The following is a 19,665-nucleotide window of genomic DNA, read 5'->3' on the forward strand; positions in this document are numbered from 1 at the left end:
AGAAAAGGAGGATGGTTACAACTCCCAGCAACTCTTAACTACAATGCCCAGTTATCTGATGGAACGAATGTGCTTTTATGGTATGACGTATGTGCACAGCCCACTGTTTGCAATCTCCACCATTGGATTGGGTCTAAAAATGCAGGTCTCATGGCTTAAACACCCAGCCTAACTTTTGGACTTTTTTTGGTGGTGGGGGGCATAGCTGCCAAGTTTTCCCTTTTCTCGCGAGGAAGCCTATTCAGCATAAGGGAAAATCCCTTAAAAAAGGGATAACTTGGCAGCTATGGTGGGGGGCCGTACTTTGTAACATTTAGCTTCAGGAAGACTTCTGGAGAGCTTGAAAGCTTGCTTTGCGGAGTTTTGTTTGGTCTTAATGAAGGTGGTGTTGCCAAGGATTCCTCCGCGGGAAAGAGCAGGCTGCTTTGCTCCTCCGCCCTCCTATAAGAGGAGTCGGCGCTTCCCTCCGACCCCCTTTGCCTCCCGGCTCCCTCCCTCCCTCCCCGCCGCGGCCGCTTCCTGCAGCGGCCGAACCACAACTCCCAGAAGCCCTTTGGGTGTCGGTCTGGCTCTGAAAGTGAAAACAAACTTCAGGGCTGCGCGTTTCAGGGAGGGAAAGCGCCACATGTTTCGTTTCTCTTTTGTTTCCGCTCCGGGAGCCCAGTGATGCGTAAAGGGAGCGGGCGGGAGCCGCCTTGCCAAGCGGGGCAGCAGGAAGAGCGCGCAAGTTCTCCTTGCCGGGCTTGAAGCCAAGGAAACTCCGGCGGGAAGGCCGAGCAAGAAGCGGCAGCCGCTGCCGCCGCCCGGTGCATGCGGTGCGCCTCGCAGGAGCCGCGCGGACGACCTGCGAACGGGAGTCCGGTTCCCGCTGCGCTGCCAGCCGCCCTTGGAGCGAGGGGCTTTGGGTGCACCTCTCCCGCTTTCTCCTGAAGCATGTGGGGCTGAAGGGGGGAAAGCAGCGATTTCCCTGCAACCCCGGAGCAATAAATAAACATGGAGGCGACGGCTGCTGCTACTGCTGCTGCTGCAGAAAAGCCAGGTGGCGAGGAACAGAGCCCCCCGGGCTCCAGCGCGGAGGCCCCGGCGGATTCCTCCATGGACGCCTGCCTGCGATCTCAGGGGTTGTACCGCAAGCGAGTGGCGAAGGACGGGTCATGCCTCTTCCGAGCCGTGGCGGAGCAGGTGAGCGCGCAACGCCTCTCTTTGCAAGCGGCTACATGGCCGGGGTGGGCAAGCGGAGGGCGCGAGGGTCGTGAGAGGCGGCTTTGTTTGGGGAGAGGGTCTTTCTCCCTCCTCTCCGAGGTGCAAAGGAGGACTTTGACCTGCCGGCGCGCGTCGGCTGTCTCTAGCTTCAGGCGGCGGAGAAAGCCGGGGAAAACGTGTTGGTGGAAGTTTTTTTTGCGGATCTGGGCTGCGCGGTCTCCAGGTCCACACGCGGGGTTAGGGGCGCAGCCGCCCAAGGAAAGAAACCCGCCCGGAAAAAAAAATCTACGTGTGAAAAGCGGAGTTGAGCGCCCTCCGTGAACTTGTTGCACTGTGGAGAGAGATATTTGCTACCGGTAGTTGTCTTTTTCTAGTTTCGAGGGAAACGATTCTCTTTTCTTTCCAGCTCTTTGGTCACCTTCCGACAAGTTGTTTCGGTTCCCATGTTTATTATGTTCCCAGCTCCAATTTTGTAGACTACTATTTTAAATCTGCTGGTAAACGAAAGGAGACGCGATATTTATCCTTCCTTTTGTATATATTTGATGGGATGTTTGTATATTATTTATGCACGATGGTGAAAGGGGAAAAAAAGTTAAACTTCGGCCTCCTTAAGTGCGTAGCCTGAAAACGCAAAACGCCTTGCCTCTGGTCTGCTTTATTTCTGTTGTGGCTCAGCCGACTCGTGGAGCATTTATGTCCAGACCTGGAATATGGCATTCGTCCTGGGGGAAATGGGTGCAACGCTGTCTGGCTTGCAGAGTCCAAAACACCCCCAGGGCTGCTTTGAAATTAGGTCAGCTTCCTGTCGCTATAATGACTCTGCACCTTCCCAAAGCTGAATGTAGGGGACTTGGCTTGTGTTTAGTAATGCTTCCACTTCTAGGGGCAGTTGTGGGGAGACGGGGATGGGGGTGGGGCGCAGGGTTGGGCTGTATTGTCAAATTGATTCCTGATGCTTATAACTGAATCACTTTTGAGAACAGGTTTTTTTTAATATATATTTTTAAAAGCACCCTTATTTCCGAGTTAGATTGTTGCAACAAAAAGTCTTGTGGCACCTTGAACAAGGCTGGCAATGTAATTTATAGCCTAAGCTTTTGTGAAGTCCATTTCAGCAGATGTTTTATGCCGTAACAATTTCATTAGTCCTTTTAAGGTGCCGCAAGCCTTCTGGGTTGGCTTATCAGGGTTGTCAGGGAGCAGCTGAGTATGAATTAGGAACTCCTGATTGTTTTGAATTCATTAGGAGTCAGGTGAGTCTCTGTCTCTTTCTTCCCCTCCCCAGTATGGGAAGTAGGACAGAACTGATCTACTTCGCAGGATTGCTGTAAGGACAACATAATATTATGTGTGCAGTGATTTAAAGCCTCTGAAGCACTAGATAGCCTTGTAAAATAAGCCAAAAAGGCTGCTGGTAGAGGGAAAGGAATTGTACTTCTTTTATTGGGCACCAAGGAGGGTTTTTTCCTCCTCTAGCAGGCTGCTTCGTTTCTGTGCTGGACCATCCCTCCCGCCTATTGACTCACTTGGGGGGGGGAGTTATTGAGCTTTTTTGGGGGAGATCATGGGTAACCCCCCCTCAAAAAGGGAGCATTATAGGTGGGGGGCAGGCTTCTGCTGGGGGAAGCAGAACCTTAGTTAATTGAGCATTTTTAATGCTTTTCACTGACGCGGGTGGCGCAAGGTCGGCGGTTCAAATCTGCGCAACGAGGTGAGCTCCTGTTGTTCAGTCCCAGCTCCTGCCAACCTAGCAGTTTGAAAGCACGTCGAAGTGCAAGTAGATAAATAGGTGCCGCTCCAGTGGGAAGGTAAATGGCATTTCTGTGTGCTGCTCTGGTTTTGCCAGAAGCGGCTTAGTCATGCTGGCCACATGACCCGGAAAAACTGTCTACGGACAAACGTCGGCTCTCTCGGCCAGTAAAGCGAGATGAGCGCCGCAACCCCAGAGTCATTCACGACTGGACTTAACTGTCAGGGGTCCTTTACCTTTACTAATGCTTTTTGGGGATTTTTTTTTGGGGGGGGGGGTGTCAGCTATATACCACAATACAAAACCATGTAAAAAGATTGAATTGAGCAGCAATGTCACGTAACATAACATTCTTAAAATATTTTTTTCTGAACTCTTCTCCCCACTCTTAAAGCTGTGATCTGGGAGAAGCTATTGCTCAGCTGGACTTGACTGAGGGTGGTGAGGCTCCTTTTTGTGCCCTTCCTTGCCCCTTCCAACTGAGGCAGTCATAGCTGTCAAAGTGAGATGGAGCAGCAAGGTATTATAGCTACATCTCTCATGTCTTTCAGACTGCATGTGGGAAATACCATTTTCAATGTCTCCCTAAACTTGAAAAATAAAACCCACATAACTAAGCAAAAGCATGGGCACACTTTCACAGAGTGCTTAGTTCTCCCCCCCCCCAAATTTAAATTTGTGTGGTCTACTCTTCCACTTCAGACTCCACATGTGCAGATCAGGCCTCAGTTTTTGCTGTATATTTGTCTTTATTTTGCCTTTACTACTAACGCAGCAGCTTTTTGACTCCTTACATTTGAGTGCATCAGCATATACAAGTTTGAAACTCAGTAATGTGTCTGTTCATTGGTACCAAATTCATCAAACACCTTCTTGTTGTTTTTTATCTGACTCCTCTAGGTTTTCCATTCCCAGGCTCAACATCTGGACATTAGGATAGCCTGTATACACTTCCTGCGGAACAACAGAGAGCATTTTGAAGCGGTAAGCAAGCAATGTTTTCATTGTGCAGGGGGGGTCTTATCAGGGGCAATGCTGTTCCCCATGGCTCTGCTTTGTGGGTGTATGCCAGGTGGGCAAAAAGTAAAATAAAATGCTGGCTTGGGCTGATGAGAGTTGTAGTCCAAAAGGGAGGGTGCCAGCTTAGCGAAGGTTGGTGTAAACAACCATTTCCTTTCCCACTCTCCCTGGGTCTACGCTCCTTCCAACACACTCTAGCCAAGGGCAACTTTGTTTTGCTTTGATCAGACGATTTATGCTTGCAGGACATGGGCTGAAGACACATGATGCAGTCCATCTCTTAATGCAAGCTAAGCAGGTCTGTATCTGGTCAGTGCCTGGAGGAGACGCAGCCAGGGAAACCCCCTTGTACTTTGCCTTGAGTTCCACAATGGGAAGAGAGAAATGAACATAGTGAATTAATAAGTGCTCTAAATAAATGCAGTGTGGTGTAGTGGTCAGAGTATTAGACTAGGACCTTAGAGATCAGGATTCAAATCGCCGCTCAATCATGAAGCTCACCGGATGTTTTTTGGGCCTGTCACTGCTTCTCAGCCTAATTTACCTCACAGGGCTGTTGTGGGGATTAAACGAGGAGAGTCATGCATGGTACCTTGAGCTCCTTGGAGGGAAAAGTGGGATACAAATGCAATCAGTAAAAAAAGTAATGAAAAAAACATTTGTGACAAATGACCTTTGTGGAAGCTTCACTTTCTCTCCCAGAAGAAGAAAATAGTCCCCAACTTACTGGGTCCTGCTAATATCCATGGAAGAATTATTAGCTACTGTCCACATACACAACCCAGTTTTTTTCTCTCCCCCTTTCTGGCCATCTTTTTCTGATGGCCATGTAGGAGCGGCTCACCTGGCAGAGACACAGCAGTAGCCTCCTGGCAGCGAAGTCTCTGCCGCTTACTGAGAAGGGGTGCTGGTGAGGTCAGGGCTGTGTAAATGCACTTCTGGAACCCCTGTCAGTCTGATAGGGACTTCGCCACCAATTTCCCCCTTACAGTAAGTGGCAGTGCCATACCTCCCAGGGGATTCTTACTGCCACTCCACCCCGCCACACCCCCCGAGAGAACTGCTTCAGTGGCCTCAGGGTGACTATCCCACGGTTTTCTTCTGCCCTTTTTGTAGTACAGTGGTACCCTGGTTTATGAACTTCATCCGTTCCAGAAGTCCGTTCTTAAACCAAAACTGTTTTAAACTGAGGTGCACTTTCCCTAATGAGGCCTCCCGCTGCTGGTGCCCTTCCACTGTTCGGATTCCATTCTTAGACCGAGGTAAAGTTTGCAAACCAGGACACTAACTTCCGGTTTTGCGGAGTTCATAAACCGAATCGTTCGTAAACAGGGCTGTTCTTAAACTGAGGTACCACTGTATAGGTGTGGCTTTTTGTAGATAATTCATCTGAGTCAGCTTTTTCCCCAGGGCACTGGAACTTGTTGTGAGGGGTGTCCAAATACCGTGAAACCAGCATTCCTGTCCGTACCACTGCTGCTTGCATTAGATTGCTTGCATGCATTCTTAACAGTGTAGCTGCATTTTCTCCAGTTATTGTCGATTACTTTGTTGTTATGAACAAATGTAATACACATGTATGTACACACATACCCATACATATTGTAGCTGTATGGTGTGTATCTTCCTAATGTGGCAAGAGTCAGATTTGTAACATGAACCTGCTTACTTTGGCACACCTGCCAGAAGCTTGTCATCTGGATGCATCTCTTAGATAATCATCAGTCTCAAGCTCAAAGCTTGGGAGCTTCCTCAAAGAGGGCCCATGGTTCCGGCATGCAGTGTGGCCTGAGCTGTCTTGGGGATTTTCACATCTGTATTCCTGTGCAGGAGGAGGCAATGTGTGGCCTGGTGTATCCTCAGATGCTGCCAGGAAGAGTTTGTTGTAATTCTCATGGGCTTGGCAACATTTTCTCAAGCTGCTTTGATAGTGGAGATGGCCACTCTGGGATGTGTCAGATCACTTTTAACATCTGTTGTGTCTTCCATGTAGATTGTGTGGCTGGGGGTGTTTTGCCTATGTGAACTGTTCTAGGATTATTATTTTTTTACATTTTGAATTGAATAGTAGACTGGTTTTGTCTGTGGCTGATTAAGTGTTATGTCTAAGATAATGTTGGAGAAGAAGAATCGACATAACTTTTTGTACAAAATTGCGATTGTTGCAGCTTTTATTTATGAGTAATTTGCTGAGGTAGGCTATTTGCTAGGCAGGACTGCATTACAGTAAGGATAGCAACAGTGATTAGAGTCTTGTTGGACTAGGGCCTGGGAGACCAGGGTTCAAATACTCACTCAGCCATGAAACTCACTGGGTAATCTTGGACCACTCACTTGCTCTCAGCCTAACTACCTCACAAGTTGTTGAGGATAAAATAGGGCAGTGGTGTCCAAACTTTTTTCAAAGAGGGCCAGATTTGATGAAGTGAAGGGCCGTGAGGAAGTTGTTGACCTTTTTTAGGCTTGAAGTTGTTGAGCTTTTTGGGGGGTTTTACCCCAGGAAATAAACTGCCACAGGGGCCGGATTAAACCGACCGGCGGGCTGTATTACCCCCCCCCAAACAGACTTTGGACATGCCTGAAATAGGTAGAAGGATAACTATATATGCCACCTTGAGCTCCTGGAAGGAAAGGTGGGAAAGAAATGCAGTAAATAATAAATAAAAGTGAAAAAGTTATTGAAGGCTTTGTTTTGATATGCAGCATTGAATTTGTACCAGGGCTCAGCTCTGACATCTGTTTTTAATCCCAGCATTTAACCCTGGAACATATGAAGTACCTCTGAGCAGGTGCAGAGTGCATTTTCCTTCCCCCTTAAATCTTAAACTAGAGCAGGTGGGGAACCTATTTTTAACTTGAAGGCCTTAACTTTCCAGCAGCTGTGTGCCAATGGTTGGCAGAAAGTGTGTGGAACAATGACTGTGACTTTTACTTTTGTGTGGCATTCCACATCACATTCTAGCCATGCAGAAGGCAGAGGTTTCTATACACATAGGACATGTGAACACACCTGTCTAGGGCAGCAAGAGACATTATCACAGTTAAAGGACATGTTTCAGCTAGATAAAAGCACCCAAGGATGTTACAGACCAGGGAATCGTGAAGGCTGAATCAGCAAACCTTGAGGGTTGCATTCAGTCATAGAATCATATAATTGGAAGGGACCAAAGGGTCATCTAGTCCAACCCCTTGCAAGACCAATGTGGGGCTCGAACTCTAGGGGGGGCTTTGGGGTCAGGGGAGGGGGGGGAGGACAGAAATCCAAGCATAAGATGGACCATCTCTGACTGTTCACATACATGGGATACTTCTGTGGCAGGGGAGGACCCATGTGGGTGGGTAGGAAGGAGGTGGAAAAGGGGTTTAAGTATGTACCGTTTTTTTTGTTTTTTTTGTATTTTGTAAAATTAATAAAAAGTATGTTAAAAAAAAACAACAATGTGGGGCTCGAACTCATGACCCTGAGATTAAGAGTCCCTGGGTCTCTGAGGGTCCCCTGCTCTGGAAGGGCTTTCAGATCACACAGTGGGTTTCCAGGCAGAGCTGAACTTTTTCTGGAATTCTGTCGAAGCTGTTTCACCACTGTGCTGCTAACAAATTCTTTTCATTGTTAATATTTTAAAGTTTATAGAGGGACCATTTGAAGAATACCTGAAGAGTCTTGAAAATCCTCAGGTATGTGTTGTTGGATTAAGTATGCAGTGTGTGGTGTAAAGCAGACTATTTGACTTCGGCTGGCTCATCTGTTTCCCCTAAATATTAATCCTGCAGTGTGCACAAGCTTTTCTTGTGACTTGGTGTTACATGTGATGCACTCTTCACTAAAAAAATGATTTGAGTCCATATGGGTGTTTGTGGAATTTGCAAAAGGGATAACAACAGTACCCGTTACCCCATATTGATGGTGGAGCAACACACGTTTTGAATCGCAGAGACTTTGCTGGTCCCTGCAAGTAGGAATTCAGAAACCGTTTTGCCCTGTCCTTAGCTGGCTTTAGCAAGCTGCCAAAGATTTAAAGGAGACAAAAGCCTCTAATAGTATCTTAATGTAGGCGTTTACCGTTGAGAGTGCCATATGCATTTGGGTAAACAATGAAAGCATCAACAATTAAAAACAACAAGATACAGACCAGGCTTTTCACAAAAGGAAGTTCTTCAATAGGCAGTAGAACAGGCTTCCTCAACCTCTGCCCTCTAGGTGTTTTTGGCCTACAACTCCCATGATCCCTAGCTAGCAGGACCAGTGGTCAGGGATGATGGGAATTGTAGTCTCAAAACATCTGGAGGGCCGAGGTTGAGGAAGCCTGCAGTAGAAGGATAACAGAGGTGTGCCACCTGCCAGATATGTAGCTTGGGTGGGTCTGAGTTGCCAACTCGGTCTGAGTCCTATAGACTGCCTAATCAAATAGGCCAGTTGCTTAAGTCAATGTCCTGTGTGCACGGTTGGACACATGGAAAACAGTTTGGGGAAGAGGGGTGCCAAGCATTGGTATTGGGGGCTAATCCACCCCCCTCCAATATTTTGCATAATATACTTCACGGATGAGGTTATGTGGAAGCTGGGAATATTCATTCAACTGGATTGAAATGACTTTTAAAATTTCATTTAATACCCCTAAATATATTTCTGATGAGCTGCAGCAAATGCACATTAGCCGAGTTACGATGAAACTTTGAAAATGTTAGTCTGTTGCTGGTAACTTGATGCGTGTTCTTGAGCAACTTGGTGACTTTCCACTGGGCTTGTGGAGGAGAAGCTCTTGGTGGGCTGTGTTCTAACTTGATGTAAGAAGTATTCTTCCTTGGTGGTGGTTTTTCATTGCAAATATCTCTCCTCCCCCCTTTGATATAGGAATGGGTCGGACAAGTGGAAATAAGTGCCCTTTCTCTTATGTACAGGTAAGAATACTTCTACGTTTTCCTTCAATATGAATTAAAACAAACATTTTGCTACTGTGAAGAATTTGGCAAAAATTGAAGTTGCTATTTTCTTAGCGGATAGAGCCAGTGTGGTGTAGTGGTTAAGACTGGTAGACTCGTAATCTGGTGAACCGGGTTTGATTCCCCACTCCTCCACATGCAGCTGATGGGTGACCTTGGGCTACTCACACTTCTCTGAAGTCTCTCAGCCCCACTCACCTCACAGAGTGTTTGTTGTGGGGGAGGAAGGGAAAGGAGAAGGTTAGCTGCTTTGAGACTCCTTTGGGTAGTGATAAAGCGGGATATCAAATCCAAACTCCTCCTCCTCTTCCTCTTCTTCTTCTGGAACTGTTTGGATGTGGATGATTGTACTGTTAATGACATTGTACTGTTAATTTTATTTTAAAGTCTGTTTTTAATATATTTTCCCCCTTTGCATATTCTTTTAGAAAAGACTTCATAATATATCAGGAACCAAATTCTGCTCCTTCGCATGTAACTGAAAATGGCTTTCCTGACAAGGTAAGAGAAGTGCTAATATTGGCAAACTTGCAGCGGAATAGTTAGGGCATAGCTGGTGTGGCATGTTTTGCCATGTGGGGATAATGGCATGCTACCTCTGAGCCCAAAACAAGAGCACAGCATTATAACAATACATGCTTGGCTTGGGTTAAGCTTGCTTAGCTTAGGGTCTTGAAGCCAGACTAAAACATGAGAGTTGTGTTGTTAGTTTCTCCTGCATCTTGAAAATAAATATCAACAGTTTCTATGTCGGATTTGAATCAGGGCTGGGGAGGAAACTCCTTCCCCATGTCACTTTTCCTAGTCTTAATGCTGTTTCCCATACTGGGGAGGCAACTTGCAAGTATTGTGCAGTAGCAGTGAGCATTTTTTTTTGTTCTGTTTATTTTTTGTGTTCTGAAACTTAATAACAATTGCATTTTTTAAAAAAGCAGCCCTGTGCCTATGGCTGAAATCTTGGCTTGGGGATGTGATGTTTGAGGCAGGGGAGGAGCGTTAACCCTCCTCCTCTGATTGATATCGGAGTCCCAATCTGAATTCTCCGCCCCACCCAACAATATATCCAGGAAACATAGACAGTATTCAACTAGTTAAGTATAGAGTCTTGAAACAGTTCTTTTTTTTTAAACATACTTTTTATTAATTTTACAAAATACAAAAAAAAAACGGTACATACATAAACACCTTTTCCACCTCCTTCCCACCCACCCACATGGATCCTCCCCTGCCACAGAAGTATCTCATGTAGGTGAACAGTCAGAGATGGTCCATTTTATGCTTGGATTTCTGTCCTCCTCCCCCTCCCCTGACCCCAAAGCCCCCCCCCTGCCACCAGGGAGCTCCAGCAAACCAGGGCAGTACGCAGGAGGCCATCCATCCAACCATCTATTGTCATACCAAAAAAAGAGAAAAATAGAAATAGGAAAAAAGAGAAAAAAGAAAGGGCAAAAAAAGAGAAAAAAACAATACAAAACAGAAAAATTTTTCTTACATTCATAATTGTAAAACCATATTTTGTGGGCTTCCCCTCCCCCCCCCTTCCCCGGTTTTCATCCCTTTTTTATCTGCAACAGTTTCTTACTTTATAAAAATACACCTTTGTATCTTATACAACTTATAAATCAATTGTTAACATTTTCATCTAATATTCAAATCACTGAAAAATCAAACTCCCATTTTATCTTCCCGTGCCTAATTTTTACTCCCTCTATAAGCCTCCATATTTTCACATTTTTCCAAAATCCATTCACTTTTAAAACTATAACTATTCTCAATTTAACCTTACATCCCCGATTACCGGCTCCACCCCCCCAATCCAGCAAATTCCATAATCAGCAGACCAGTTATAAACCTGTTAATCCATCCTTATAATCACAACATCACTTTCCCTTCACCCCACCCCCTGTTTACAGTCTTTTGCCATCCAGGCCACCATACAGGACCCCTGAATTTCTTCTCTTCTCTGCATATTTTTTCCTTCTTCCCTGTGGGCGTTCTGGAGTTCCAATAATACCAATCGTGCCCCCCTCAAAGGCAGGGCACTCCATCCAACTTTTTGTAGAGTAAAGTCATCATTTTTTTCGTGGTGTGCTTCATTTTGTGTTGAATCATCACAGTCCTCATCTTCATCTTTTCCTTCCAAATCACAGTCACCATCATTGTCATTCTCACATTCATCTTTTTCAGTGTCAAAAGCTTCATCTTCTAAAAAATCATATTCTGCCATCACCATCTGAAATTGTTGCTGTAACTCTTGCCGTCGTGTCTCCTCTTGACATAGCTCTATTCTTGTTTCCCACATTAAGGTCAAAACAGACCGCTGGAACTCAGGGGAACACTTTTTTGTTGACATAGTTCAATCCTGCCAAGGTCAAAACTTGTCACGTGGGGTGGAATATGATCACAGTTTATTTTCTCGACTCCATTTTAACAAACTGGCTGCATTCTTCAAGTCTTATTAACAATAAAGTTCGAACTCACATTTCACAAACATTTAAACCAAAAAAGAAATTCCACAAAGTCCAGAAATACAAAGTGAAATAAAAATTGACTTATAAATCCTGATCAACTCACTGGGTTGTCTGGGCTGCCGGCTCCCGAGGAAAAGAAAGGTTTTTCTTAGTCTTTACCTCTTGCTGCAGGGCTCACAACCACAGTCTCTCTCTCTCCCCTTTCACCCTGCATCAAAGGGGAGATTCTCTTTGATGCCTTTGAGGGATCCTTTTGAATTGCAAATCTTCTGTTTACAGCTTCGGGTTTCTATTTACTGTCTCTTTTGTTGCCGTGGGGGGGGGGTGGCTTCCTCTTTTCTCCCCTCTCTCCCAGATCCAAATTGTTTTATAATCCAAATCGTGAGGTTACTTACAGTCTTGTTTCCAATCGTTTTATTTTCGGAAGAATCCAGCGCTCTCCGCCTTCGGCTTGAAGCTTCTCCCTGCTAGAATAACGTTGCCGCTCAAAATGGCCCCCGCGACTTCTACCCTCCTCGCTCCGGAGCTCTTATTAGAGCTAGCCGAAGGGTTGGGGAGTCCGGATTGGGGCTGTGCCGAGCAAATTTGCCCCCGGGACGCCCTTCCCGAGGTTCTATGGGGCGCAGCGTCGCTCTCGCTGCCCTCCCCACTCCTAGCAGGGACGGGCCGTCTCGGAGACGAGACGAAACCCCGCCGATCGGCGCTGGCGCTGAACCCGGAAGCCGTCTTGAAACAGTTCTACTTGCTAAATGTTTCTTTAAAATTGCTTTGTGGAGGTATTTGTTGATTTGGTTTTTTGGTCAGCGTGTTGTTTTCTGATCATACTGTTTCAATATTCTTCTTCTGGTTTCTCTTAGGTATTGCTGTGTTTCACCAGTGGAAGCCACTACGATATTGTCTATCCGGTAGAATACACAGTCAGTGCTGCTCTTTGCCAGTGTAAGTACTGATATTTTGATGGTGAGCCTTGGCAGACCCAGCTGAAGCTTCACGTTCCCACGTTTCTTGGAGGCAACCATTTCCAGTGCTTACTTGCCTTCAAACTGCAGCATGATTTGAAGGCACAACTTTCTGTGTCTTGCTTTTGTTTGAGGGTGGCCTGGACAGTGTCTGGATGGGAGACCACATGGGAATAATAAAAATAATAAAAATAATAATAATAATAATAAAATAATAATAATAATTTATTATTTAAACCCCGCCCATCTGGCTGGGTTTCCCCAGCCACTCTGGGCAGCTTCCAACAGAAATATTAAAATACACTAATTTCTTAAAGATTAAAAGCTTCCCTAAACAGGGCTGCCTTCAGATGTCCTCTAAAAGTCTGGTAGTTGTTTTTCTTTTTGACAACTGGTGGGAGGGCATTCCACAGGGCAGGTGCCACTACCGAGAAGGCCCTCTGCCTGGTTCCCTGTAACTTGGCTTCTCACAGCAAGGGAACCGCCAGAAGGCCCTCAGCACTGGACCTCAGTGTCCGGGCAGAGCGATGGAGGTGGAGACGCTCCTTCAGGTATACTGGACTGATGCCGTTTAGGGCTTTAAAGGTCAGCACCAACACTTTGAATTGTGCTCGGAAACTTACTGGGAGCCAATGCAGGTCTTTCAAGACCGGTGTTATGTGGTCTCGGCAGCTGCTCCCAGTCACCAGTCTAGCTGCTGCATTCTGGATTGATTATAGTTTCCGGGTCACCTTCAAAGGCGCATTGCAGTAGTCCAAGCGAGAGATAACTAGAGCATGCACCGCTCTGGCGAGGCAGTCCATGAGCAGGTAGGGTTTCAGCCTGCGTACCAGATGGAGCTAATAAACAGCTGCCCTGGATACAGAATTAACCTGCGCCTCCATGAACAGCTGTGAGTCCAAAATGACTGCGCACCTGGTCCTTCAGGGGCACAGTTACCCCATTCAGGACCAGGGAGTCCCCCACACCTGCCCGCCTCCTGTCCCCCACAAACAGTACTTCTGTCTTGTCAGGATTCAACCTCAATCTGTTAGCCGCCATCCAACCTCCATGTAAGTCCCCTTGAGTTCCATGTTGGAAGCAAGGAGGAATATAAATATAATAAATAAGAGGCAGTGGAATGGACTGCCTCTTAAACTGTGAGGAGTTTTGAGCATTTGATGAAAAACAGTGTTTCCTGCCGATGGAAGGGACTCTCCAGATCAGAGCAGTTATTCTTGCATCTGTAATACAATCTGGCATTTTCGTTATGAATCTTTCTGTTGAAACCAAGAATGACCTTTTCCTGCCTAGGAACTGGAAGCTGTATAGATATGATGAAGTTTCACCCAGAAAGTGAAATGTAGTATTTCTACAAAAGTACACACAAACTGAAGAATAATTGTTGCCTGCTCATGCCAAATGTGGTTATCCAAACGCAGCCCTTGACTCATTAATCAGCTGAGTTTTGGCTACTTTCCCAGATTGCTTAACTCCCTTGAATAAATCTGCAGGACACATTGGCAGCATCAATACCTCTCAAATAGTATCCCTGATGCCTAATTTCAAACAATGTAAAATGATGTCGCATGTAGAACTGTTTAAAGTATGATTGCTTAACCCTGACAAATGCTGTTTGGTTGCCCTGATTAGCTATTCTGTATGAAATTCTGTACGAGAAAGTGTTTGGTGTCGATGTGAGTAAAATCTTAAAAGAACTCAGCCCTCCTGAAGTGACGAAGGATGCCGACAGAAACAGTGAAGCGTCTGATTCAGAGGACGGAGACATGGAGTAAGTGTACAAATTCAGCGTTAAAAAGCACAGGGAGGATCATGTTGGCTGAGATGTTTAATGCCTGATATGGGGATTTTTTATTTTTTAAAAATACGGTGTTTCTAAAAAACAAAGCAAAAAAATTAGTAGCAACACCTGGTTCTTCCACTATGTCTACTCAGAAGACATACAAAATTCAAACTTCTACAGAATCTGTATTCCTTTAAAAACAACAACTGGATGCTTGCTGAACAGTTGCTTTCAAGTCTGATTTCAGCAGCCTGGTCAAACCAGAATACTTGCATTTAAAATAAATTAGTCCTACTAATGCCAGTGAGTCTGGAACAGATTGTCTTACCACATTCAATTGATGTTTGCTGGGCAAAATATTTAACACCTTTCCAGGCAGCTGTAGGTGGCCAGCAGTTCCATCCCGGAGAGTAAGTGGGTTGGCTTTCTCTGGTAGACTGGGACATGAAGTGGGCTTCCTTTGTCCCCAGTGCACTTGATAGAAGGCAGATTTATTTAGTAGCCTGTGTTTCCATGGTTTTAGCCTCTTAGCAGGCTAGCAAAAATACCTATACGTTAGTAATGTTTGTGAACTTACTTACAAAGCTGGGTGATAGTGTCAGAACAAAAATATGGAGTTTGTTGTTGTTGCAAACGAAAGCTTTTCTGTACCTTTGCTCATCACAGAAGTGAAATGGCTGCAACAAATCATACCAATGGATTGAAGCCACCTGAAGGCAAACAGGTATATTGCTTTGATTTTTGTTCTTTAATTTCTTTCAGTTACCTATAAAGTTCTGTGTCTCTGTGTCAGTGTAGCCAAGGATATTACCATTGGTGTTTAGGAGCTTGACTTAAGTTCATCCAGGGAATGCTAGCTGGCATAAGTTGTAAGCCAGAGAAATTTCAGTGCACTGAAGCTAATGAGTGCAACACCATAGTTCACATTGCTATGGCTGTAGTCCTACATGAACTTAACTGTTTAGTGTAGGGGTTGCCAACACAATTATCGTGGGTGCACATGTGCCCACAGAGGTCTTTTGTGGTGTCATGTAGTTTTCCTTGCCCATGAAAGTAGGCTTGAAAGAAGCATTTTTCCCCTGCAGCCAGTAGAATAGGTTTTATTGCGTGAGTTGTGACCACAACAGTTTGTTCCAGTTTCCAAATGTGTCCTCAGATCCCCCCAAAGGTGAGTGACCTCTGCATTAGGAAGCAAGCCTCACTGAAGACCTCGCTACTTGCGTCTAAGTAAACACAGGCTTGTGCTGCAAACTGCATTTATTTTTGGTGGAATGCAAGTTCTCTGATAGTACCTTTTGTTTGCCTTTGAGGGGAAAAAATAGGTCGCTCCTTTAGTCTGACTCTTAAACATCTGGTCAGAAAAAAGTGGGGGAAATGTATTCTGGTTGCTAAACAGTGTTAATTAAGGCAATGGTAAGCTTTGCTCTGTATGCTCTGTGAATCAGAGATATATCAGGCTACACTGACTAATTAAAATAGATTTTCTACTGTCTAGGAATTTTTATAAAGCTATAGTTGAAGATCTTTTCTTTTGTATGTATGATGTAAGAATCTAAAAATCGATAAACAGTAAACCTGTAACCTATATGTATTTAACTTGTGCACATTCTGCTTTACACACTTGGCTAAGTGAATGAATGAGGAGCAGAAAGGGGGTGACTGTCCAGGAAAAAGGGCTTTAGAAATCCTACCCGCCATTGCACCCAATGTATTTTGGCTATATATGGTTTTGGCTTTAGTGACCCCGGAACGTAAGTTGTGGTCTTACTGTGTTGCAAACAATACTTGCATTGTGCCCAAGCTTGTTCATATCTGTGCAAAAAATAGAGATTTTGAAATATTAAGTGGTATGAATGCTTTTATATAAAGAAATACGTAAAGATAAATATTCTGTTGTTGCAATGGGTATTCTTTTCTTCCTTATTTATATAACACAGCAGCTTCACAAACGTGGAAGATCCAACTCCCTTACCTTACCTAGAGGAGTTCTTAGGTCACTGAATCCGTCAGTCTACCAAAATATTGAATATGAAGCCTGGCAGCAGTCAAAACGAGGTGAGCTCCGTAGTTTGAAATCAGTTTCTTGGTGCAAGAAGAGCATCAAGTGTTATTCTGTGCTCACCTGCTGGTGTATAATGACGTGTTTTCTTTTTGTGCTTGCAGATCAGCAAAAGCAAGATTTCTCTATTGCTGCTGGCATGCAGTATTCAGTTGGCGATAAATGCAAAGTAGGTGACGTTGAATGCGAGCCAATTCCGCTTAACTACCATTTCCTTCCTCAGTCTTGTGTGCCGCTATGGGGTTGCCACTTCTTTTCTTGATAGAAGTTTTGTGCCTTTAAAAGCAGAAATGCAAGGCTGAAATCAAACTGGGCTTGTTTTTCCTTCTTCCCCCCGGCATGAAGATTCAGTACTGAGGGAAGCTGCTGAAATGAAAGTCCCAGAACCTCCCTGGAGCAAAAAGGTGGCAATCCTTATAGTTCATCCTCCTCCTTCTCTTCCCTCTCTGCTTCTAATTGCTGGTCCTTTTTGAAAGTGCCAGCGATCCCAGCACCAAGCGTTGCAATTGATGACAATCAGCACGGTGCTTTTGCCTGCTGCAAAGGAAATTGGGTCACCTGATGTCATTTTGATGCCAAGTAAGCAGCCCTCCCCCCTTCCCCCAAGTCAAGGTTTGTCTTCACAGGTTGATGCAAGATAAGAATCTGTCCTGCCAGATCCAGTTCCCCACTTCTGGGATTACGGTAACAAGGGTTCTGTTCTCCTAAATAGAATTGCTACCTCCATAATTCTGCTTTTTGCATCTCGCAGAACTTACAGGTATCAGTAGGAAACAGTGTTTTGTCTTGGATGTGGTTTTGAATATTAAAATGCCAGGCAAAGAAGTCCATAAGGTGGGGAATGTGTAGTACCTGTGCTGGTTGTGGTCCCATCTGCACTATAAATATATAAAAAGTATCATGCCACTTTAAACAGTCGTGGCTTCCCAAAAAGAAAATCATGGGAAGTGTAGTTTAAGGGTCCTGAGAGTTGTTAACAGATCCCTATTCCCTTCGCCGAGCTACAGTTTCCAGAGTTCCCTGGGTGGAGGGGTTATCTGTTAAACCACACTGTATTTCTTTGAGGGGGGTAAAGGTAAAGGGACCCCTGGCCGTTAGGTCCAGTCGTGGACAACTCTGGGGTTGCGGTGCTCATCTCACTTTACTGGCCGAAGGAGCTGGCATACAGCTTCCAGGTCATGTGGCCAGCATAACTAAGCCGCTTCTGGCGAACCAGAGCAGCGCATGGAAATGCCGTTTACCTTCCCGCCGGAGCTGTACCTATTTATCTACTTGAACTTTGAAGTGCTTTTGAACAGCAGTCATTGGCAGGTTGGCAGGAGCAGGGACCGAGCAACAGGAGCTCACCTTGTCGTGGGGATTCGAACCACCAACCTTCTGATCGGCAAGCCCTAGGCTCAGTGGTTTAGACCACAGTGCCACCCGTGTGAAGGGGATAGTAGTCTCCTAATGACTCTCGGGACCCATAACAACCTTTACTTCCCAGGATTCTTTGGGGGAAGCCATTACTGTTTAATGTGATAGGATGCTGCTCTAGATGTATAGTCCAGGTGGGGATTGTGGCTCATCTGTGAGTTTTGCTTCCGGCCCAGTTAAGTCTTTGCCCCTCGCTGTAGTAGGATTGGATTGTGAGGAATGCAGATAGGTGAGTTGATGGCAGGAATTTGTGTGGGGCTGCTGTTGTGACTTAACACAAGGTAAAGCAGTGTTATTCCTTATGTGGTCCCAAGGGGAGAGGTATGGATCTGCTTTGTGAAAGGTTCCAGGATCTCTCAAACTGTATTAATTTACTTCTCTCTTCTTGGCATCTATCAGTACTGCTTCTGCTTGATACTGGCAAAGTGGTTCAGGAGGAAAGACATTATTTTTCAGAAACATTTCCTTTCCTCTTCATTACTCCATAGGTGCGTTTAGACCAAAGTGGAAGATTCTATAATGCTCACATCCAAGAAGTCCAGTCTCCAAATGGACCAGTTGTTGTTTTTGTGGAAGAGCTTGGTGCCAAGTAAGTGAAACATTGTCATTTTCTGCCTGGTCACACGTCTTGGTGACTGGTGACACAGGGGCAAAAAAAAAAAGACAGTAGGCGCACTAGTCAATGCTAGAGTCTTTTGAATCAGTCTCCAAAATCTGCAGGTATTTTTGCAGGCTTTGTGTCTGCCTGACTTCCATCAAAAGGAGCAAAGGCAATACTGCAAACTAATTCATTTCCTCTGAGGGGATGGGGAAGATGTGGCCCTCCAGACAGTGCTGGACTCGAACTCCCATCATTCCCAACCAGCATAGCCAGTAGACGGGGATAATGGGAGTTGTGATCCAGCCACAACTGTTTCCCCATCCTTGTCCTAAGATGCTTTTGGAGGTGAGCCCTAGAGCTATGGCAACGGTGTCTGTACAACTGCATAAGATGGTAACATTAGCAATGGCACTTAAAATGTTTGGAGAAATACGCTGTTTTAGTTCCATTTTATAATGCATGTCAGCATTTTCTGGGAAATTCTCCTAATTGTGTTGTGGAACTGATTTTATAAGGAGCTAGTAGACCATGGCCATATACTAGGCTTTCTAGCTCCTGGCTGGAATGAGCTAATAGTGGCTTTAGAAGTTTAATGCTGGAAAACGATTGCCTTTAAATCTTGCCTGTTTGTATTTTATAGTATGTCTTGTTCTTCAGTGTTTCTTCCTGTGTAAATATAAACGTAAGGGTTGTTGACACACAGCCCCCATTGGAGGATTTGTGTGAAGTCAGGGCTTGGGAGGGGATCAAAAGTGAAGGCAGTTTTTTTAAATGGCAATTTTAAACAATGGCGAAGGTTTCAATTAAGCAGGAATGGAGGAGCACGGGTGCGATGAGGGAATGGGGAGTTGGGGTGAGGTGTAAAGGGAGGTGGTAGTTGGGGTTGGTGAGCAACGTGAGTTGGGGCAGGAGCTCTTGGCAAAATAAATTTATTGTAAACCATTCTGAGCTATGCTGTTGGAGTTGGTTTTTTTTTGAGTTGCAGCACAGTGCCTTGGAATTGGTGATTGCCTTATCTTCTCCCCTGCAGGCATTCCGTACTCCTGAAGAACCTTAAGCCAATCCCACAAGCAGCTCCTCTGGAAAGCTGGAACACTGTGCCAGGGAAGAAGATAAAAAAGCCAATTTCACCACATGGGCAGTTTAGTCATTTTGGTAGGTTTCCTTCCACTTTGTATATTGTATGGACTTTTTTTTTTTGCCAAGCAGCCTGCCTGTGATGAATCCGGCAAACTCTTGTTGTTTCAGACGGAGACTTCAGAGGGTCAAAGAATCCAAACAAGCCAATGAAAAACCCATCAGGGCTGCCTCCTCGACTGCATGGCACAAGGCAGCATCACATGTCCTGCCCTGGGATTTATTTCCAGCAAACTTCTCCTGAACACAGCACTCCAGGCAGAAATCCCTCGCAGGCATTAAGGTGAATTCAGCCTGTCACTAAAACTTCTTAATTTGGGGG

The 19,665-nt window shown here is 45.2% G+C and overlaps 1 protein-coding gene across 1 annotated transcript in view; it reads left to right on the top strand.

Moving 5' to 3' along the window:
* Positions 1-491: 491 nt before the first annotated feature.
* Positions 492-19,665, top strand: part of OTUD4 (OTU deubiquitinase 4) — a 32,127-nt gene continuing 12,953 nt past the window's right edge. The window contains exons 1-13 of the mRNA XM_035112459.3: positions 492-1,182; positions 3,857-3,940; positions 7,601-7,651; positions 8,829-8,875; positions 9,346-9,418; positions 12,246-12,327; positions 13,980-14,118; positions 14,797-14,854; positions 16,068-16,185; positions 16,294-16,358; positions 18,094-18,194; positions 19,237-19,361; positions 19,455-19,626. Of these exons, the coding sequence (XP_034968350.3) occupies positions 994-1,182; positions 3,857-3,940; positions 7,601-7,651; positions 8,829-8,875; positions 9,346-9,418; positions 12,246-12,327; positions 13,980-14,118; positions 14,797-14,854; positions 16,068-16,185; positions 16,294-16,358; positions 18,094-18,194; positions 19,237-19,361; positions 19,455-19,626 (1,304 nt within the window). The 5' untranslated portion in view covers positions 492-993. The remainder of the gene's footprint in view (positions 1,183-3,856; positions 3,941-7,600; positions 7,652-8,828; positions 8,876-9,345; positions 9,419-12,245; positions 12,328-13,979; positions 14,119-14,796; positions 14,855-16,067; positions 16,186-16,293; positions 16,359-18,093; positions 18,195-19,236; positions 19,362-19,454; positions 19,627-19,665) is intronic.

Source organism: Zootoca vivipara, chromosome Z1 (genome assembly GCF_965207765.1).
Source record: "Zootoca vivipara chromosome Z1, rZooViv2.hap1.1, whole genome shotgun sequence".
NCBI lineage: Eukaryota > Metazoa > Chordata > Lepidosauria > Squamata > Lacertidae > Zootoca > Zootoca vivipara.